We start from the raw sequence: 19,247 nt of genomic DNA on the forward strand, positions 1-19,247 counted from the left end.
AGCTCTGTGCCACGTGCGCTTAGCACACTGCACTACCACCCGACCCCCTTACTTACCGTATTTTAATGAGGAAAAGATAAAGACAGAGAGAAAGACCAGAGCACTGATCAGCTCTGGCTTATGGTGGTGCTGGGAATTAAACCTGGGCCTTTGGGAAGCTATATGGCTTTTATTGTTGCTTTACAGAAATATCATTTGTGGTAGATTGCAGTGGGGAGAGTGAAGACTTAGAACTCTGTTGGTGGGAATGGTGTGGATTCAAACCACTGTCGACATATAATTCTGTAATATAAAAATATAAAAAAGAAAAAAGGAAAAAAAAGAAATATTTGGATCTTTTCATAAACAATCGCCTATAATCATTTTATGATATCAAAGTTGCAAGTTGCAACACATTTTCTTTTCTTTTTTTTTACCAGAGCACTGTTCAGCTCTGGGTTATGGTGGTGTGGGGGACTGAACCTGGGACTTTGGAACCTTGGGTATGAGAGTCTCTTTACATAACCATTATGCTGTCCACCCCCCACCTCTATTCTTTTCTTCCTTTTCCTTTTTTCTTTTCTTTTTCCTTATTGCCTCCAGAGGTATCACTGGGGCTTGGTGTCTGCACTGTGAACCCACTGCTCCTGGGGCCATTTCTTTCCATTAATTGGATAGGATAGAGAGAAATAGACGGGCATAGAGAGGGAAAGAGACAGAGAGGTGTTGGGCATTACGCCAGCTCCCCCCTGCTCCATGCTGCATTGCTTGATGCTGTGGTCTATTTACATAATCATTGTTTTGCCTGAGACCCGCCCTGCCTGCAGGACATTGGTTTAATCTCCACTGGTTAGATGGAAGCTTGCTACCTTCGAGCTCTTTCCTTCTCTCCACCCCCACTCTTAGCCATCTCCTTTTCCGACCTGCCACTTCCATTTCAAAAGATATTAATGCGTTTTCTCTGATCAATAAAGAAATTGCATTGCGTTCCCGCTCAGCCTCTCAGTTCCTGGTTCCTCTCCATGTCGCTGAGTAAGCAGCAGCCCAGGTTGGCTCCAGTTGAGTTCTCTTCCCCATGATGCAACCTGACAGAGAGACACCTCAGACCTGCTTCACTACTTGTAAAGTGATTCCCCCCTCCCCCCACAGGTGGGGAACTGGGGATTCAAACCAGGATCCTTGCACAGGTGCTTGCACTTGGTACCATGTGCACTTAACTAGTGCGCCATAGCCTGGGCCCCACAACACATTTTCTTTGGTTGACCCATGTCAACCTTTTCTTATTATTTTTTTAATTTATTGGATAGAGACAGCCAGAAATTGAAAGGGAAAGAGGTGATAGAGAGGGAGGGAGACAAAGAGAAACCTCCAACACTACTTCACCACTCGCAAAGCTTTCCCCCTACAAGTGGGGACTGGGTCCTTGCACATTGTAACATATGCACTCAACCAGATGGGCCACCACCTGGCCCCAGTCTGTTTTTTTTTAAACCAGAGCAGCTACAATCTAGTTTTCATGCTTCCTATATAGTGACTAAGCTAATACCAATGTAGTACCTATGCTATCTACATGCCTTTAAATGTTGTGTTTTATTCCTTAATAATAATGCTTTGTTCCCCATTTAATACTTTGAATAGTAAATACATGTTATGCTTCAAAAATCAGAAAAAAAAGAAATTTTTCTCCTTTTGTGTTGGTGCTCACCCCTCACTCCAGTATGTCACCTCTTTCCTGGGTATTTTTTGTTTGTTTTTTTGTGCCTCTCTAAAGTTAATTTTAGTACATGGAGGCAAATACAAATATAATTTCTGTGTGTGTGTGTGTGTGTGTGTGTGTGTGTGTGTGTGTGTGTGTGTGTCTTTCTCTCTACCAGAGCACTGTTCAGCTCTGGCTTTTGGTGTTGTTGAGGGAATGTGTGGATGAGGAATTTCAGGTAGGAAGTGGTTTGAGGTAGAGCAAGGCAGAAGACTGCAAGATTATGGAGCAGGGAAGACCCACTAGCTGGGGTAGTTGATGAATGACTCTGTTGTCATCCCACTGGCCTCAGCTGGTGATTTCATGAATAAATGCACAATTGCTACAGAAGACAAACCATCAACTTAAAAAAAAACTTTTTTTGATTTCTGGGGCTTAGTGTCTGTTCGATGAATCCAACACTTCTGGTGGTCACCTTTTCCTTTCTTTTTTCTTTTTGATAGAAGTAGAAATTGACAGGAGAGGGAGAGATTGAAAGGGAGAGTAGAGAGACACCTTCAGCACTTCTTTGTTGCTCATGAAGCTTCCCTGATGCAGATTTGGGGCCAAGGGCCTGAATCCAGGACCTTGCACATGGTGATGGGTGTGCTCTAGCATTGTGCTACCACCTGGCCGCCGAAACCATGGACTCCTGATCCCATCCACTGACTACTCAGTCCTTTTCCACTGGCTTGAATTGCTAATGCACATGGCAGGTAACTATGTATGCTCATAGTAACAGTAACCAGAATGTTAACTTTCATTCTTAGGTCTCTTGAAGATCCCGTGACCTTTCACCTGTAAACAGAGGTATCTACAGTCTTCACTTTCAGTTTCCATGTCACCCTTCACCCTCTCCTTCACCCATCAGGGTCTGCTTTCCTCTTCCCATCTGCATTAGAAATGGTTTCTGGACTAATAGAAAAATCAGCAGGCAGTGTTGGAGAATGGGGCCCACTATCCCGGGAAGTTCAGGCCATTGCTTCCATGAGGTCCAAGTGGATTGACCCCCAGCTCTCCCTTCAGGTCGAACAAGGGCAGGTCCCCCTGGCCTCTTGAACTAATGATGGATGGCTTCTCTGGAAAGGGGGCTACCTTTCTGCACATGCCTCTCCTCTCCCCTTAAAACAAAGGCCATGAATTACTATGCATTGTGTTTGGCCTAACTTGAAAGCCATCACATACATTCTTGCTCAACTACCCCCTCCTCCTCCCCCTTCCTCTGAAGTGCCTGTAATTTACCCTGAGGTACCTGTAATTTACCCTAAGGTGCCTGTAATTTACCCCCAGGGAAATATGCATTGTGAAGCTTGTGATCAAACCTTGTACATTGCTGAGCAATGTCATACATCAGAAATGGTGGTGACAACAAATGCTGGAGAGGTTGTGGGGACAAAGTAACTCTCCTGCACTGTTGGTGGGAATGTAAAATAGTTCAGCCCCTGTGGAGAGCAGTCTGGAGAACTCTCAGAAGGCTAAAAATGGACCTCCTTTATGACCCTGCAATTTCTCTCCTGGGAATATAACCCAAGGAACCAAACATACCCATCCAAAAAGATCTGAGTATACCTATGTTCACAGCATATAAGTGAATAAGACATACAAATCACAATGTGTAGTAGCCAAAACTTGAAAGCAACCTAGGTGTTAAGCAACAGACGAGTGGCTAAGCAAGTTGTGGTGTATATACATATAACTCAGCTTTTAAAACTGGTGAATTCACCTTCTTCACCTCATCTTGAATGACACTTGTAAGAATCATGTTAAATGAGATAAGCCAGAAAGAGAAGATTGAATAGAGATGCCTTCACTCTCAGACAGAAGAAATAAGAGAAATTGAGAAAATTAAGATACAAGAACAGCAAAGGGAAAACACAAAGTAGAACTTGGACTGGGCTTGCTGTATTGCACCAAACTAAAGGAATCTGGATGGGGAGCGGGACTTCAGGTCCTAGTGCAAAGTCGTGAAGGAGGATCTAGGCTGGGGGTAAGAACGTTTTGCAGAAAACTGAGAAATTTTACACATGTACCAACAACTATATTTACCATTAATAATAACTGTATTTACCATTAACCCTTCCGATAAAAAATGGCTTCAGCCCATTTCACCGCCTTCAAACCTCTTGATCGCCCTGTGATCTGGCTTTGGTTCAATTCTCTGACCTCCCCCCCCCAACCTCTAGTGCTTTTGTCACCCTAGTTGCCAATACAGCCTAGCCTTAGAAAGTATCTTCCAGAAGTCGGGCGGTAGCTCATCGGGTTAAGCACATGTGGTGCAAAGTGCAAGGACCAGCAGAACCATCCTGGTTCAAGCCCTCGGCTCCCCACCTGCAGGGGAGTCGCTTCACAGGCAGTAAAGCAGGTCTGCAGGTGCCTATCTTTCTCTTCCCCTCTCTATCTTCCCCTCCTTTCTCCATTTCTCTCTGTCTTATCTAACAACAACAACAATAATAACTACAGCAACAACAACAACAAAAAAAAAACAAGGGTAACAAAAGGGGATAAATATTTTTAAAAAAGAAAGTATCTTCCCATTTATCAAAAAACAGCAAAAACACAGAGATTTATGTAACTCTGTGTTCATTGTAGCAGTATTTGTAATAGCTCAAACATGGAAGCAGCCTAGATGCCTAACAACAGATAAGTGGTGAGGAAAGTTGTGATATATATACACTGTGCAATAAGTCTTGGTTATGAAAAATAATGGGATCATCTTCTTTGCCTCATCTTGAAGGGAACTTGAAGGAATCATGTTAAGTGAGATCAGCCAGAAGGAGAAAGATGAATATCAGATGACCTCCCTTAGAGGTGGGACTTAAGAAACAAGGAGGGAAAAGCAAACTGCAGGAGGAAATTCGGACTAGATGGAAGGGGAAGGCATGTAAATGGGCACTTGGAAGCCAATGCAGACTGGTATCAGAGAACCTAACTTGGTGGTGGGATCAGTGCTCAGATATGTCTCATGGAAGGAGGAGAGATTGTACCCATGTGACAATCACTGTCCTGTAAATCACTGTTTCCCTAATCAAGCAATCAAAAGGAAACTCTACATTCCCCATCACTTCATTCCTACACGTTCCTAAAAACTCTGTCCAGCACCACAAAATTGCATCTTAGTTTCTGATTAGCTAGTTAAATCAGTTAAGCACTGGGGTCAGGTAGTGGTCCACCTGGCAAAGTGTATGTGTTACAATGCTCAGGGACTAGGGTTCAAGGCCCCAGCCCTCTCCTACAGGAGGAAAGCTTCATGACTGATGAAGCAGCACTGCAAATGTCTCTCTTTATCCCTCTATATCTCCCCTTCCCTTTTGATTTCTCTCTTTCACCATCTAAAATAAATAAGTAAAATTTACTTTTTAGCTTTTTCATGAGTGATTTAATAATGATTGACAAGATTGTGAGATAAGAGAGGTACAATTCCATACAATTCCATACAATTCCCACCACCAGAGTTCCATATCCCCTCTGCTTCATTTGAAAATTCCCTATTCTTTATCCTTCTGGGAGTATGGACTAAAGATCTTTATGGGGAGCAGAAGGTGGAACGTCTGGCTTCTGTAATTGCTTCTCCGCTGGACACAGGCATTGACAGGTCGATCCATACTCCCAGCCTGTTTCTGTCTTTCCCTAGTGGGGCAGGGCTCTGGGGAGGTGGAGTTCTAGGATATATTGGTGAGATTGTCTGCCCAGGGAAGTCAGGCTGGCACCACGGTAGTATCTGCAACTTGGTGGCTGAAAAGCATTAAGATACAAAGCAGAACAAATGGTTTAATAGTCAGGAATCAAGAGGTAAGAACATAGCAGATGAGATCTGGGGTCTTCATGTTGGAAAAGGCTAGGAAATCTATTTTAGGTATATTCCAAGGGGCCCAGGACCTTACTAATTTTTGCCTGAGCCTGACAGCTAACATGCAGGTGGGCTAAGAGTATTTTCTGGGAAGATGGTATCAGAGTTGAAAATAGGACTAGAAAGCCAGATCAGGGCAGAGAAAAGCTCCCAAATATGTGAAAAGTATATAAATATCATTAACTGTAAACCCCACTGATCTGAAAATTTTTTTTAAGAAGTCAGTTAAGCACTAATTCTCCCCAATGTGAAGTCAAGTTCTTCCAGCATTTTAACTTAACATCTGTATTAACATCTGTAAGAGTCATCTAAGCATACTAAACTTACCCTGTGCTCCAGCCAGTCCCATCTGCTTATATTTTCTTGACACACAAAGTTTGGGGGGGAGGGTTTCCAGGTACTGGTTTACCCTTTTGTCCACTTGGATTATTTGCCCTTCTATACTGGCTGCTCTCATCTTTCCCTGATTTCACGAACCAAGATAGTCTGACCCCTCCACCAAACATACCATAGTGTGTCAGGCAGCCCCCCTGCTCCATCCTCCATTGCGGACATTACGGCCTATTTACATAATCATTGTTTTGCCTGAAAGATCCCCACCTTTGATCTATCTTCTTTCTACCTCGAGACCCGCCCTGCCTGCAGGGTACATTAATCCCACCAGTTAAAACCCTAGCAACCATTGCTATGGAAGCTTTCTACCTTCCTGCTCTTTCCTTTTCTGCATCCCCTTTCCTATCCATTTCCTTTTCCAACTTGCCACTTCCGGATCTAAATATATAAAAGCATTGTCTCTGATCAATAAAGACACATTGCGTTCTTGCTCAGCTATGAGTTCCTGGTCTCTCTCCTGCTTTGGCCCCGGTTGGCTCCAGTCTAGTTCTCTCCAACCCAGAGAGCATGTGCCTAGGAAGAAACACCCTCACACTAGCTCGGCAATAGTGACTTATGCAGTTTTCATGTTTCCTGTCCAGGTTCTAAATTCTGTTCAATCAAAGTGCCTGGGTTAGTCTGTCTCCCAAGTTTCAACTATGTGGCATTCCTCCTTCTCTTCCTGACTCATCCCACTCAGTGGTTTTCCTTCAGGTTCCAAGCAAGGTGAGACAACGATTGGGATTTTAGAGTTTCTGGTCTAGTGTTTTGGCCTTTTGATATTTGGCCTTGGTTCATTCACATTGTTCATATCACTCTGTCCATTTTGTCTTCACTTTGCCGGTATCTTTGCTTCTGTTGTTGCTGTTTATGGCAGCTTGTGTTTCCACTTCTATTCTACCACTGATGAACTCTTTTTTAAAAAAATATTTATTTATATTTATTTACTTTCCCTTTTGTTGCCCTTGTTGTTTAACATTGTTGTGGTTATTGATGTCATTGTTATTGGATAGGACAGAGAGAAATGGGGGGGAGACAGAGAGGGGGAGAGAAAGACAGACACCTGAAGCCCTGTTTCACCACTTGTGAAGCAACACCCCTGCAGGTGGGGAGTCCCGGGCTTGAACCAGGATCCTTACGCCTGTCCTTGTGCTTTGCGCCACGTGCGCTTAACCCGCTTAACCCGCTTAACCCGCTGCGTCAACCCCGCTGCGTCAACACTCGACTCCCTGATGAGCTCTTTTACAGTTGGAGTTTGCTTCTTTTTGTGTAGGGCTTTTTTTTTTTTTTTTTTCTAGAAATTCTTGCAAGGTAGGTTTGATGGTGAATTATTTCAGTTTCTGTCTGTATGTTTGGGAAGGTTTTAATTTCTCCTCCATATTTTTAATATTTTGTTTGTTATATTGGATGGAGATAGAGAAATTGAGTAGGGAGGAGGAGAAAAAGAGACAGACACCTGCAACTGCTTTATTACTTGAGGCCTGAAGCTGAGTCCTCGTGCATTGAAATGTTTGCTTAGCTGGGTATGCCCTCCTTCCCTGTGCTCTATTTTATGAGACGTCTACTCTCAAGACCTAATCACTTTCCAAAGTTCCATCTTCCAATACCAACTGAGATTAGGATCTCAACATAGTGGATCTGAGAAGAGATACAGTCTCCAGCATTCACATTGATGTCACTTATGGTAGCCAGTACAGCACCTCCTCCACCCCGGCCTACACCTATCTCAACTAGTGTTGCATCAATATATCAAAAACGGTACCTAGGAGGTGTCTATGAGAACCTGAGTATGATTGCCTCCTTGATCTCTAGTCCCAGACTAGAGAGATGGGAGTTGGATCAGTAATGAATTAGATTGGCTGAATAATACTGGTGGTGTTTGTTTTTGAATTTCCACTACTGAGTTCTAGAGCTTTGCAATAAGCATTGAAAATATGTAGTTACGCAACAGGATTGTAACTACTCTCACACATTCTTTTGTTAATAGTATTTATTTATTTTGCTCAGCTCTGGTTTATGGTGGTTCTGGAGAATGAACCTCAGACTAGAGCCTCAGGCATGTAAGGCTTTTGCAGAACCATTATGCTGTCTCCCCAGCCCCTACATTCTTATAAATTGCTACCAACAACTCGGTTTTGTCTCCCTGATTTTATTGTCATTCCGCCTGGGATTACCTCTGTCCTCTTGTGCCCCACAGTTTTTGGCGGCGCATTGCTCAACACCGGGTGTGGGGACTTGTTGATTTTCACGTATGTGTGTTTATATACGTACACACCGACTGGGCAGAGGGCGCAGGTGTGCGGAGCAGCGAGCCCATCGCCCCATCCTCTCCCTAGGAGCGGCTGCAGCCCGGACGCAATACCTCCTCCAGGGTAGAATCGTTGACCCTTTAACAAGTTGTGCTTCGCGGAACAGGTGTCTCCCCCGCCTCTCAGAAGAGAGGGATGGACGGACGCTGTGAGTGACATCAGCATCCAGCCAATGAGAAGTCAGGCTCGGGCATCTGAACCAATAAGCGCCCGGGGGCGGGCCCAGTTGCCTACGAGCCGGGCTGGCCGGGCAGGTCCTGCTGCCGCCGCGGAGTCTCTGCGGCTCACGCTGCGCGCAGTGGCGGCTCGCGAGTCTCCCCGCGGCTCCTGACGCGGCGCAGTTCCCCGGCCCGAGCGGCCCGCGGACGCAGTCTTGAGCGCCTCCCGCCGCGGCGCAGCGCCCGCGCGGCTCGGGCTCCGGCGGTGGCGCGGCACATGCCCCCGAGCGCGGGGCGCGCAGGTGGACCGGCGGCCGCGGGGATTTAGGCCCCCGGGGACGGCGGCGGCGGAGGGACCATGGCCCGGAGACCCGGGGCGCCTGCAGCCTACGGGGAGGAGTTCTCCTTCGTCAGCCCGCTGGTGAAATACCTGCTGTTCTTTTTCAACATGCTTTTTTGGGTGAGTCTCGAGTGTCTGGAGGGGGGCACCTGCGCATCAGCGCATCCCCCCTCCCGCGGGCGGGAGCGGCTGGGGCGGCGGGGGCGGGGGAGGGCGCCCCGACCGTGCTCTGCTGCACTTGCCTAGCTTTCTGGGCCCATGGCACCTTGGGGTGATGGGTTCTGGGGAGGGACACCGCAGTGGCGCCGCGTCGGGTGGAGGTTTTTTTTTTTTTTGGGGGGGGGCTGTGCATGCTAATCAGTAAAGATTTGTGGGCATTCTCTGGGTCTGTATCAGGTCAAAAAGAAGGTGGGTTTGGTGGAAGAAGCGGGGTGTCCTGTTGGCAAGAGGCAGATTCGGGAACTGTGATGACTGGGGGACTTTCAGGCCCGGCGGCTGCTGGCTAACATAAAAAAAAAATCATAAAAATAAAATTAAATTTAAAAAAGAGGAAGAGGGGAAATCCAGACCTTTCCTCCCTCCGTCCTCGGAGAGGAGGGGTTAAGGGACTTCGCCTCTTTATTTTGTAGGCCTGGCTGTGATGCTTCCCTCCCTGCAAAGACTGAGAAAAGATCAGAGTGGCTTTCAGGGGGTGATGTTGTCCCCCCAGTACCACCCCCAAACTCTACCCTGCCTTCCTCAGGATCAGACATCCCCTCCCTACCCCTAGCCCTCCCAGCCTGAAGGTCTTCAACTGTAGGGGCCTGGAAGATCAGGGGCCTTTTTCCCTATCCACTTACTGGAAAGGTGGGGAAAAAATACTGGACAAGAGAGATCTGGGTTCTCATGCCCACTCTGCCTTTAACTGCTGGCCTGACTCGGGCCTGTGTGAGCAGTTTGTCTCTGTGCACTTTCTGTTTGCTCCTCCATCAAAGCAAATCTAGTGGGATCATAACTATTCAGCTAGAGCTGAGACTTCAGCTGGGCCAAATCATGAAATGCTAGCTCCCTCCCACCTCCTGTCTAGAGAGGCCCCTTGAGATGGGAGGACATCCAGAGGTCCTCCTCCCATCTCCCATGTTTCTCTTCCAGCTTCAGTCACACTAGTAGCTGTTGCTCCAAGAGCCCATTCTCCTGGCCTGCTCTCTGCCTGAATCTTCAAGTTCAGAGTTGCCAGGGGTGAGGAATTGCAAGTTTCAGCTAGGTTTCCTAGGAGAGGGAGCTGGCCAGGCATCTAAGCCAGTGGCTGGAAAGGTTTCACAGGGGCCTGTGGTGTGAACAGGCATAGAGTACATAAATGCTAGCCTGTTGGGGCAGATGAGAGGAATCCCAGAGGGTGGTGATGATAGCTCACTCTTAGCCATTGTGCTGGCAAAAATCAAGTGTAAGCACCTCTCAAATGCTCAGTTGGAAAACTGGAAAGAAAAATCTGTAGCAATGCAACCAATTAAGGTGACATATCACTGTGCACAAGAACCAGGGTTCAAGCCCCTGCTCCCCACCTGCAGGGGGGACTCTTCACCAGCAGGAATGCAGGTGTCTATCTTTCTCCCTCTCTATCTCCCCATCCCTCTCGATTTCTCTCCGTCCTGTCAAATAAAAACAGAGAGGGGTGAGGGGGAAATGGGAAAAAGTGGCCACCAGGAGTGATGAATTTGAGCCCTAGTGATAACTCTGGTGCAGATAAACAGAGGGGGGTGGGAGGAGAGGGAGAGAGAAGAAAAGAAGAGAAAAATCTGTGGGATGAGGCTCTTGAGTTCCTAGGTTCAATCCCCGGCACCATCGTAAGTCATAGTTCATAAGTTGTGTAGTTTCTCTCTGTGTGTCGTTCTTTAATAAAATAAGATACTTTTCAAAAGATCTGTAGGGTATGCCTTATCCAGTGCTTTCATGCCATAGATGAGAAAGCCAAAGCAGAGAGAAGCTAGTTTTTTTGTTTGTTTTGTTTGTTTTTTCCCAAGGTTCAGCAGCTGGTAGTAGGCTCAATCTAGTGATCTTTTCTACTGAACCACAACGCCTAAAAGGGAGGTCATGGGCCCAGGTGTCTATTGCAAAGCCAGTACTGACAATATCAGTAGCCAGCCTGCCAACCAACCAATTCGTTCTTGTGTTCTAACTGCTGCTTCATCTGGAGGTTTGGGAAGAGGAAACCATCTCACCACCACTGTGCCAGGGCTATGGGAAAGTCCTGAGGGGTTTCCCACCTGAGGGCACATCCTCATGAACCCTCTTCATGCCCATTGCATGTTACCCTCCCGAGGAAGGACAGCAGAGCCCGTACCAACCATCCCACCTCCCCCCACCACCCCCAGGTCCTCATTCAGACTTCCCCAGTCTCCTGGGGGAGCCCTGGACTCCTCACCCTTATCTGTGCTCCCCAGCACCAACAGCTGGATGCATCTGTTAACTTGTGTTCATGATGATTTTCTTCTCTACACCACACACACACACACACACACACACACACATGCTCGCTCTTCTCTAATCAGACAGATGACTTTGAGAGGGCAAAGCCAGGAAGAAAGTTCATCTTCTTAGACCCATTTACCTTGGCTAAAAATAAATAAATAAATAAATAAATAAATAAAAATGCTTCCCTCAAGGTCAGAGGACCAGGCTAACTAAGCTGGCACCCCCCCAAATCAGAGAAGAGCCCCCTTTTTGGCCCCACTTGAGCATCATAAAAAGGCAGAAACTCTAGAAATAGCACACTGAAGGACAAAAGGCCCAGTTGTTTTTGTGTTTTTTTTTCTGGCACCAACTTACTGTGTGACCCTAAGCCAATATATCTGTCTCTGTGTCCTTAATCTCTCTCCTCTAAAGATTTGTGTTTTTCTTGTTTTTTTCCTGCCTCTGTGAACTATTTAAAGATGAATGCATCACTTTGGGAACTGTTTCCTCTCCTCAAGAACTAGGGCTGGATCTATGGTCACATCTCTGTGTCCCTCCAGGGAGACAGAACTTTGGGGAGGGGGCATTACTGAGTTTCTCCCACTCCCCCCCCCACCCAGACTCAGAACTACAGTGCAAGGCATCTTCCAGGCAAAGTGCATGTTGTGACCAGTTTCAGGGAGACCTGTGTGTATGTGGAGGGTGAGGGCAACGGGGTACTGCATCTGGAACACACTGGGAAGGCAGCCGGTATCGCCTGGGCTCACTTGCTGGTGAGGTGGTGGCGTTGGCTACCTCTGCTGGCACAGGAACTCAGACCTTCAGTGCCTTTGGGGTCTGACTCAGAGATCCAGGTGCTCTTTTGGGACAGAGACTGACTCCTCCTACCCATATCACAAGTAGTACTTCTGCCTTTGCCTGGGAGTCTGGTCATCAGTCCAGAATCATGCTGTTGACTTACTGATGATTGGAGTTTTGCAGCCTGGAGCCACTCTCTCCACCCCCATCGAAAGATTCTAAAAGTGGCACTGAAGTCTTTTCACTTAAGAAGTAGTCAAAGGGGTTGGGTGGTAGCGCAGCGGGTTAAGCGCACATGGTGCAAAGCACAAAGACTGGCATAAAAACGATCCCAGTTCAATCTCCAGTTCCATCTCCCCACCTGCAGGGGGGTCGCTTCACAAGCGGAAAGAGAAGAAGAGGGGGTAGGCTGGCACACCCCACTGCAGGTGTCTGCAGGTGTCTGTCTGTCTCTTCCTCTCTCTGTCTCCCCTCCTCTCTCGATTTCTCACTGTCCTATCCAACAACAACAATGGCATTGACAATAATAATAATAGTGGCAACAACAACAAAAAAGAAATAGTCGACTGGAGAGCCACTAAGATAGATCACTTGGGTAGTGAGTGCTCTGCTTCGTCATGTGTGCGGCCCAGGCTCAAGCCTGGAACCCCATTGCATTGCGGGAAACTTTGCTGCTGTGGTGTGCTCCCCACCACCCACCTTCTCTCTCTCTGTCTCTTTTCTTTCTTTCTTTCCATCAGGATTATCACCAGGGCTCATGCTTGCATGATAACTCTGCCACTCCCAGTGGCTTCCCCCCCCCCCACCCCCGTATGGAAATAGAGAAATAGGGAGGAAGGGAGAGAGGGAAGAGAGAGAGAGACACCTGCAGCACTACTCCATCACTCAAGAAGCTTCTCCTCTGCAGGTAGGGACCAGGGACTTGAACCTGGGTCCTGTATATGGTAATGTATATGCTTTACCAGGCCCTATCTGTGTCTGTCTGTCTGTCTCTGCCTAAAGCAATCAAGTCCCAGTGCTGACAAAAAAATAAAAATTGTCAACTGGGGCTAGAAGATAGCTTACCAGTAGGCATGGTCTCTCTAAGAATGGAAAAGTGGGGGGCTGGGCAGTGGTACACACGTGCAAGGACTCAGATTCAAGCCTCTGCTCCCCACCGTCGGGGGACACAGTGAACAGTGGTGAAACAGACGTGCAGATGTCTCTCTCTCTCCTTCTCTATCTCCCTTTCCCTTCTCAGTTTCTCTGTCCTATCAAATAAAAATGGAAAGGAGAAGAAAAAAAAAGGAGGAAACAATGGCCTCAGGAAGCAGTGAATTCTTAGTGCCAACACCAAGCCCCAGAAATAACCCTGGTGGTAATAAATAAATAAATAAATAAATAAATAAATAAGAAAGGAAGGAAGAAAGAAAGAAAGAAAGAGTGAGTCAGCCCAAAAGTGGTAAAACCACACATGTCCAAAGCTCTGGTGTTCATGGAAAGAGAAGAAGGGGTCAGGCAGAGACACCCCACTGTCCATCCTGTCCCCTCCCACCCAGATAGGACAGCTCTGCAGAAGTGAGAGGTGGTGGGGTGGCACATGCTCTGTCAGCCCTGGGTAGAAGCCTTATCAGTGCTGCCCACAGCAACCCACCCTCTGCCCACCCATGCCCACTTGGGTGGGGTGGCTTCTGAGTAAGGCAAAGCCCAAAAGCTCAGGACTCCAGCCCCGTATCTCAGCCCCGTATCTTGGTGGCCTGTGTGTCCCGGTCACCCCTTTTCCTTGCACTGAGAGTCTGGGTTCATCTGTGTCTCCCCATTGGGCTCCGTTGGCTGGAGCCTGCCTTGGTGGCACTGGGAGGCTCGGAGCCCAGCTGTGCTTGACAGTGTCTGCTCTTTCTGAGCTGGATGAAAGAGAAGTCCTAGAGGAGGGGGCACATGACACCTTCCTCCCGCTCCCATGGGCTGAGTCTTCCAAGGTGTCGAGGGGCCTTGCCTGTTGGTTTCTGGTCTGCAGTGAGCCCGCAGTAGAAGAAATGCAGCCAGTACTCCCTCCCCGGCCCCCCCAGCTGCTTCTTCAGGGTCACATATTATCCCTGTCTAGAGCACCTCAATTTTCTCTATAGCACATGCAGACCCCTCACTGGGTCTCTTCTAGGCTGATCCAGAAGTGAGATAATCCTCTTCAAGAAGTTCATTCTCAGCCCAGAGAGATGGCTCAGTCATTAGAACAAAGAGCCTGTGTGTCTGAGGCACCAGGGGCTGCAGGTTCAATCCCTGGCACCACCGTATGCCAGAGCTAAGCAACATTCTGGTCTCTCCCTCCCTGTTCATTCTCTTTCTCATATTAAATACATTTATATTTTATTTTTATAACTTTTTAATTATTTATTTATTCCATTTTGTCACCTTTGCTGTTTTATTATAGTTATTGTTGTTGTTATTGATGTCATTGCTGGGTAGGATGGAGAGAAATGGAGAGAGGAGGGAAAGACAGAGAGGGAGAGAGAAAGATAGACACCTGCAGACCTGCTTCATCTCCTGTGAAGGGACACCCTGCAGGTGGGGAGCCAGGGGTTCGAACTGGGATCCTTACTCCGGTCCTTGCGCTTCGCGCCACATACACGTAACCCGCTGCGCTACCGCCCGACTCCCATACGTATTTTATTTTATCTATATTTGCCACTGGGTTTATCACCAAGGCTCAGTGCCTGCATGACTCCGTAGCTACCAACAGCCTTTTTTTTTTTCTGGGTTTTTTTGTTTTGTTTTTACCGAGCACTGCTCAGCTCTGTTTTATGATGGTGTGGGGGATTGAACCTGGGACTTTGGAGACTCAGGCATGAGAGTCTCTTTGCATAACCATTCTGCTATTTACTCTCACTCCCCACTTTTTTCTTTTGATAGAGGGTAAGGCAGAGGGAAATATAGAATCAGAGACACCTGCAGCACTGCTCCACCTTTTGTGAAGCTTCCTCCCTATAGGTGGGGACTGGGGGCTTGAGCCTGGGTTCTCATGCATAGTAATATGTGCACTCTACCTGATGAGCCAGCACCCAGCTCTTACACATGTTTAAAAAAAAGAAAAGGAAGCTCCCATTCCATTCAGGATCCCCATGTGAGAGTCCCAGGGCACTCAGAGTCACTCCAGAATACTTGGAGCACCATCTGATGTGACCTGATACTCAGAAGCCAGGAATGGACAATACATCAACCTAGCAAAGCACCATCCTGACTGGCAGGCATCCTACCTGTCTCCTAAATCCCACTTCCTTCTAAATACACTGAGACAAAGACTCCCCCTCGCACCTCTGTCTGGCTGACTGAGCGAGGATGCAGTAAGTCAAGCTCCCCATTCTTTTCATAAGAACAAGCAAATAGGGAGCTGGGCGGTGGCACACCCGGTTGAGCTCGTACATTACCGTGTGCAAGGACCCAGGCTCAAGCCCCTGCTCCCCACCCCTTGGGGGGGGATGCTTCATGAGTGGTGAAGCAGGTCTGCAGGTCTCTGTCTCTCTCCCTCTTTATCTCCCCCTTCCCTCTCAATTTCTCTCTGTCCCATCAAATAAAATAAGGGTGAGGAAAGAAGGGGTGACATGGCTGTTGGGAGCAGTGAGTTCATGTTGCCAGCATCAAGCCCCAGTGATAACCCTACTAGCAAGAAAAAGAAAAAGAAAAAGAAAATAAGTAAGAGGAAGACGCAAGCCACATCCTTTCCGTTAAGGATGTTTTTTCAACTCTCCAAATAGCTCTGCTTGCTCTGTACCAAGCAGAAAATTGAGAAGTCCAGCAGCCTTTACAGAAGAAGAAAAGGAAACACATAGCACCTTTCTCAGTGTGGTCACTCCAGAGCTGTGTGCTTGAAGATCCCAACTACTGGGACTCGGGGTGGATTTCCCTTCCTCTGTGGCCTTGGAAAACCGAGACCAGCCACAGCCTAAGGAAAAAAGCGAAAGGATCAGTTAGCCTCAGACTTGGGAAAGAAGCCAGTGGATTCTTCTTCCCTTCCAATAGGACAACCCCCCACACACACACACACCCCAGCCTAGAGGAACACACACACACACACACACACACACACACACAGCCTAGAGGAACGAGCCAAGAGCCAGGTCCACAGGGAGAGTTCCCCCTTCATAAACCTGGGAACAGTGGTGAATGGGTAAACAGATGCTGTTCTGCTCACCTAATAAAATGTCATTAGGCCACAAAGGGAACAAATATTCACACATGTGACAACACGGACAAAGTTTTGAAGATGTTATTATGCCAAGTGAAAGAAACCAGACAGAGTCACATGCTGAGCATGAAGGGGAAGAGAAACTGCTCAGCTGTGACATCAGGTGACATGGGATGGAACCTGCAGCCTCTGGAGCCTCAGACATGCAGGTGGTGTGCTCTACTGGCTGAGCCATCTCCCAGCCTGAGAGTGAACTTTTTTTTTTTAATATTTTATTTATTTATTTATTTAAATTTATTTCTTTATTGGGGAATTAATGTTTTACATTCAACAGTAAATACAATAGTTTGTACAGAGAGTGAACTTCTTGAAGAAGATACCTCACCTCTGACTAAGGAAGACCTAGCTGGAGGTGGGGGATGGAGGGGTAGGTCTGCATGTGTTACAGAGGGAACGCAAAAATCTGGGTCCTGTAGGCAGGAATTATACATGAACATGAGTAAGAAGCTGGGGGCAGGGGAGAGGGGCTGTCTTTTCTGCTGCCACAGGACTCACAGCTGGTGGAGCCCCCAGGATGGCCACAGAAAGAGTGACGTGTAAGATACTAGAGGGAGACAGACAGACAGAGAACCACCCCTGCTTTAGATCCAGCAGACTGTTTTCTTTATCTTTAAATATTTTGTTTATATGATAGAGGAGAGAGAGAGAGCAAAAATCCAGAGCACTGCTCAGCTCTGACTTAATGGTGGTGCTGGGGATTGAAATTGTAACCTCAGAGCCTCAGACATGAGTCTTTTGCAGAACCATTATGCTGCCTCTCCAGCCTCAGACTATTTTATTTAATTGCACTCACAAATAAGGATGGGTTGCTGTACTGCATCAAAGTAAAAGACTGGAATGGGGGGAGGGAACAGGTCCTGAAACATGATGGCAGAGGAGGACCTAGAGGGGGTTGAATTGTTATGTGGAAAACTGAGAAATGTTACACATATACAAACTACAATACTTTACTGTTGACTGTAAACCATTAATCCCCCAATAAAGAAATTTTTTTAAAAAAAGGAAGGAAGAAGGATGGGACACACTGAGAAAGCAAAGGTAAGAACATCCTGCCCACCCTTCCCTGAGAAGGCATGGGGCCTTGGTTCTCACACGGAATCACAGCTGTCCCCACCACCACCTTCAAGGAAGAGAAGCAGGGACAGAGCTCCCCTCCCACACCCCACCCCCAACTTTACAGACTGATCAGAACATGGGGGCAGGTGAATCCAGCATTTCTCCTCAGGGATGGCTGGTCCTGTGTGGTGGCACTGTCTCTCCCTTTTGAGGGCTCTGTGCCAGGGACTTCTCTATAGTTCCTCCCAGCATCTGCCACTTCTTCCCCAGACCTGGGTCCTACACAGTTTGGGCTTACCCACAGAGTGACAGGCAACAGATAAGAAGGTAGGCAGGAGGCTGAGTGCATAAGGCTCTGGAGATAAGTGGACCCAGGATCTGCTCCCTCTGTGTGCCAAGTGGGCCAACGTCAGTTCTGTAAAGTAGAGACACTAGCGCCCTCTTGGGGTTGTGGTCAGAATTTAATGAGAGCACATGTTTCTGAAGCTAGCGTAGCTGGGGTATCTGCGCAAGAATTGCATGTAAGGGGTCCCAGTTCTGTCCCCAACAGCCCCAGTAGCCAGAGGTGAATGGAGCTCTAGTCAGTTATAATTATCATCATCTTCATCATCAGTAATAACAGGACCAGATGCTGGTACGTTATGTTACTCAAGGACCTGAGTTCAAGTCACCAATCCCCACCAGGAGGGGGAAGCTTCACCAGCAGTGAAGAAGCAGTGATACAGGTATCTGTCTGTCTCTCTGTCAGTCTGTCTGTCTGTCTGTCTATCTATCTATGTATCTTCCCCCTCTCTCAATTTCTTTCTCTGTCTATCCAAAATAAAGAAAAATATTTTAAGAAATTGTTGAAGTAGTAGTAAAAAATAAAGTGTTCGTCTAGCACCTGGTCCTTAGCACCCAGCAAAGGGTGGCTATGGCTGCTGTCATTAGAAACAGCTCCTGGAGGTACCTGTGGGGGATGAAGTGAGGGAGTTAGGATAGGTGTCCCTGCTGACAGGTGGCAGAGGTGTAGGGTCTCAGTGGGGGGGGGGGGGCAGCCGAGCCCTCCTTCCTCAGATGGCTACTGGCATCTTCTAGATGCATCTACTCCAAGAGCTGATTGGCCTTTGATTTATTTTTATTTTTAGATACAGAGAAGGAGAGAAAGAGAGACCACAAGCACTGAAGCTTCCTTGAATGTGGTAGAGGCCTGGCTTAAACCTGTGTCATGTACAGGGCAAAGCAGCGTATTATCCAAGTGAGCTGTTTCACTGGCCCTAGCCAAGATGATTGGCACCTGAGTTTGAGAGCCTGGAAGTCTTGTTCAGGGCCTCCACCTGGGACCCTATAGCATCTCCTCTCAGGGCTGATGATGCTAAAGGGCCCAAGGATTCGGGATAAGAATTTATCTCCCGGGAGTCAGGTGGTAGCGCAGCAGTTAAGCGCAGGTGGCACAAAGCACAAGGACCAGCGTAACGATCCCAGTTCGAGCCCCTGGCCCCCCACCAGCAGGGTGGGTCGCTTCACAGACGGTGAAGCAGGTCTGCAGGTGTCTGTCTTCCTCTCCCCTTCTCTGTCTTCCCCTCCTCTCTCCATTTCTCTCTGTCCTATCCAACAACAATGACATCAATAACAATAATAATAACTACAACAATAAGACAACAAGGGCAACAAAAGGGAATAAATAAATATTTTTTTAAAAGAATTTATCTCCCAGGGGGCTGGACAGTGGCACACCAAATGGAGCACACGTGCTACCATGCTCATGGGCCAGGTTCAAGCCCCCAGTCCCCACCTGCAGGGGAAAAGCTTCATGAGCAGTGCTGCAGGTGTCTCTTTGTCTCTTTCTCTATCTCCCCTTCCCTCTCTGTCTCTCTCTCTCTATCCAATAAATAAATACATATATTTCTCCCCCTTTCTCTCTCTCTCTCTTTCTTTCTTTCTTTCTCTTTCGGATTTATTTTCCAGCTAGCATGTCCTGAGTCTCTCTTACCAGTGTGTGGGGAGATGACTGAGAAAATCTTC

At 47.4% G+C, this 19,247-nt stretch overlaps 1 protein-coding gene and 1 pseudogene across 1 annotated transcript in view; one reads left to right on the plus strand and one right to left on the minus strand.

Moving 5' to 3' along the window:
* LOC103116431 (large ribosomal subunit protein uL1-like) overlaps window positions 1–8,679 on the minus strand; it is a 97,991-nt pseudogene extending 89,312 nt beyond the window's left edge.
* TSPAN33 (tetraspanin 33) overlaps window positions 8,531–19,247 on the plus strand; it is a 50,423-nt gene continuing 39,706 nt past the window's right edge. Inside the window, exon 1 of the mRNA XM_007524190.3 lies at window positions 8,531–8,860. Coding sequence (XP_007524252.1) covers window positions 8,759–8,860 — 102 coding nt within the window. The 5' untranslated portion in view covers window positions 8,531–8,758. The remainder of the gene's footprint in view (window positions 8,861–19,247) is intronic.

Source organism: Erinaceus europaeus, chromosome 8 (assembly GCF_950295315.1).
Source record: "Erinaceus europaeus chromosome 8, mEriEur2.1, whole genome shotgun sequence".
NCBI lineage: Eukaryota > Metazoa > Chordata > Mammalia > Eulipotyphla > Erinaceidae > Erinaceus > Erinaceus europaeus.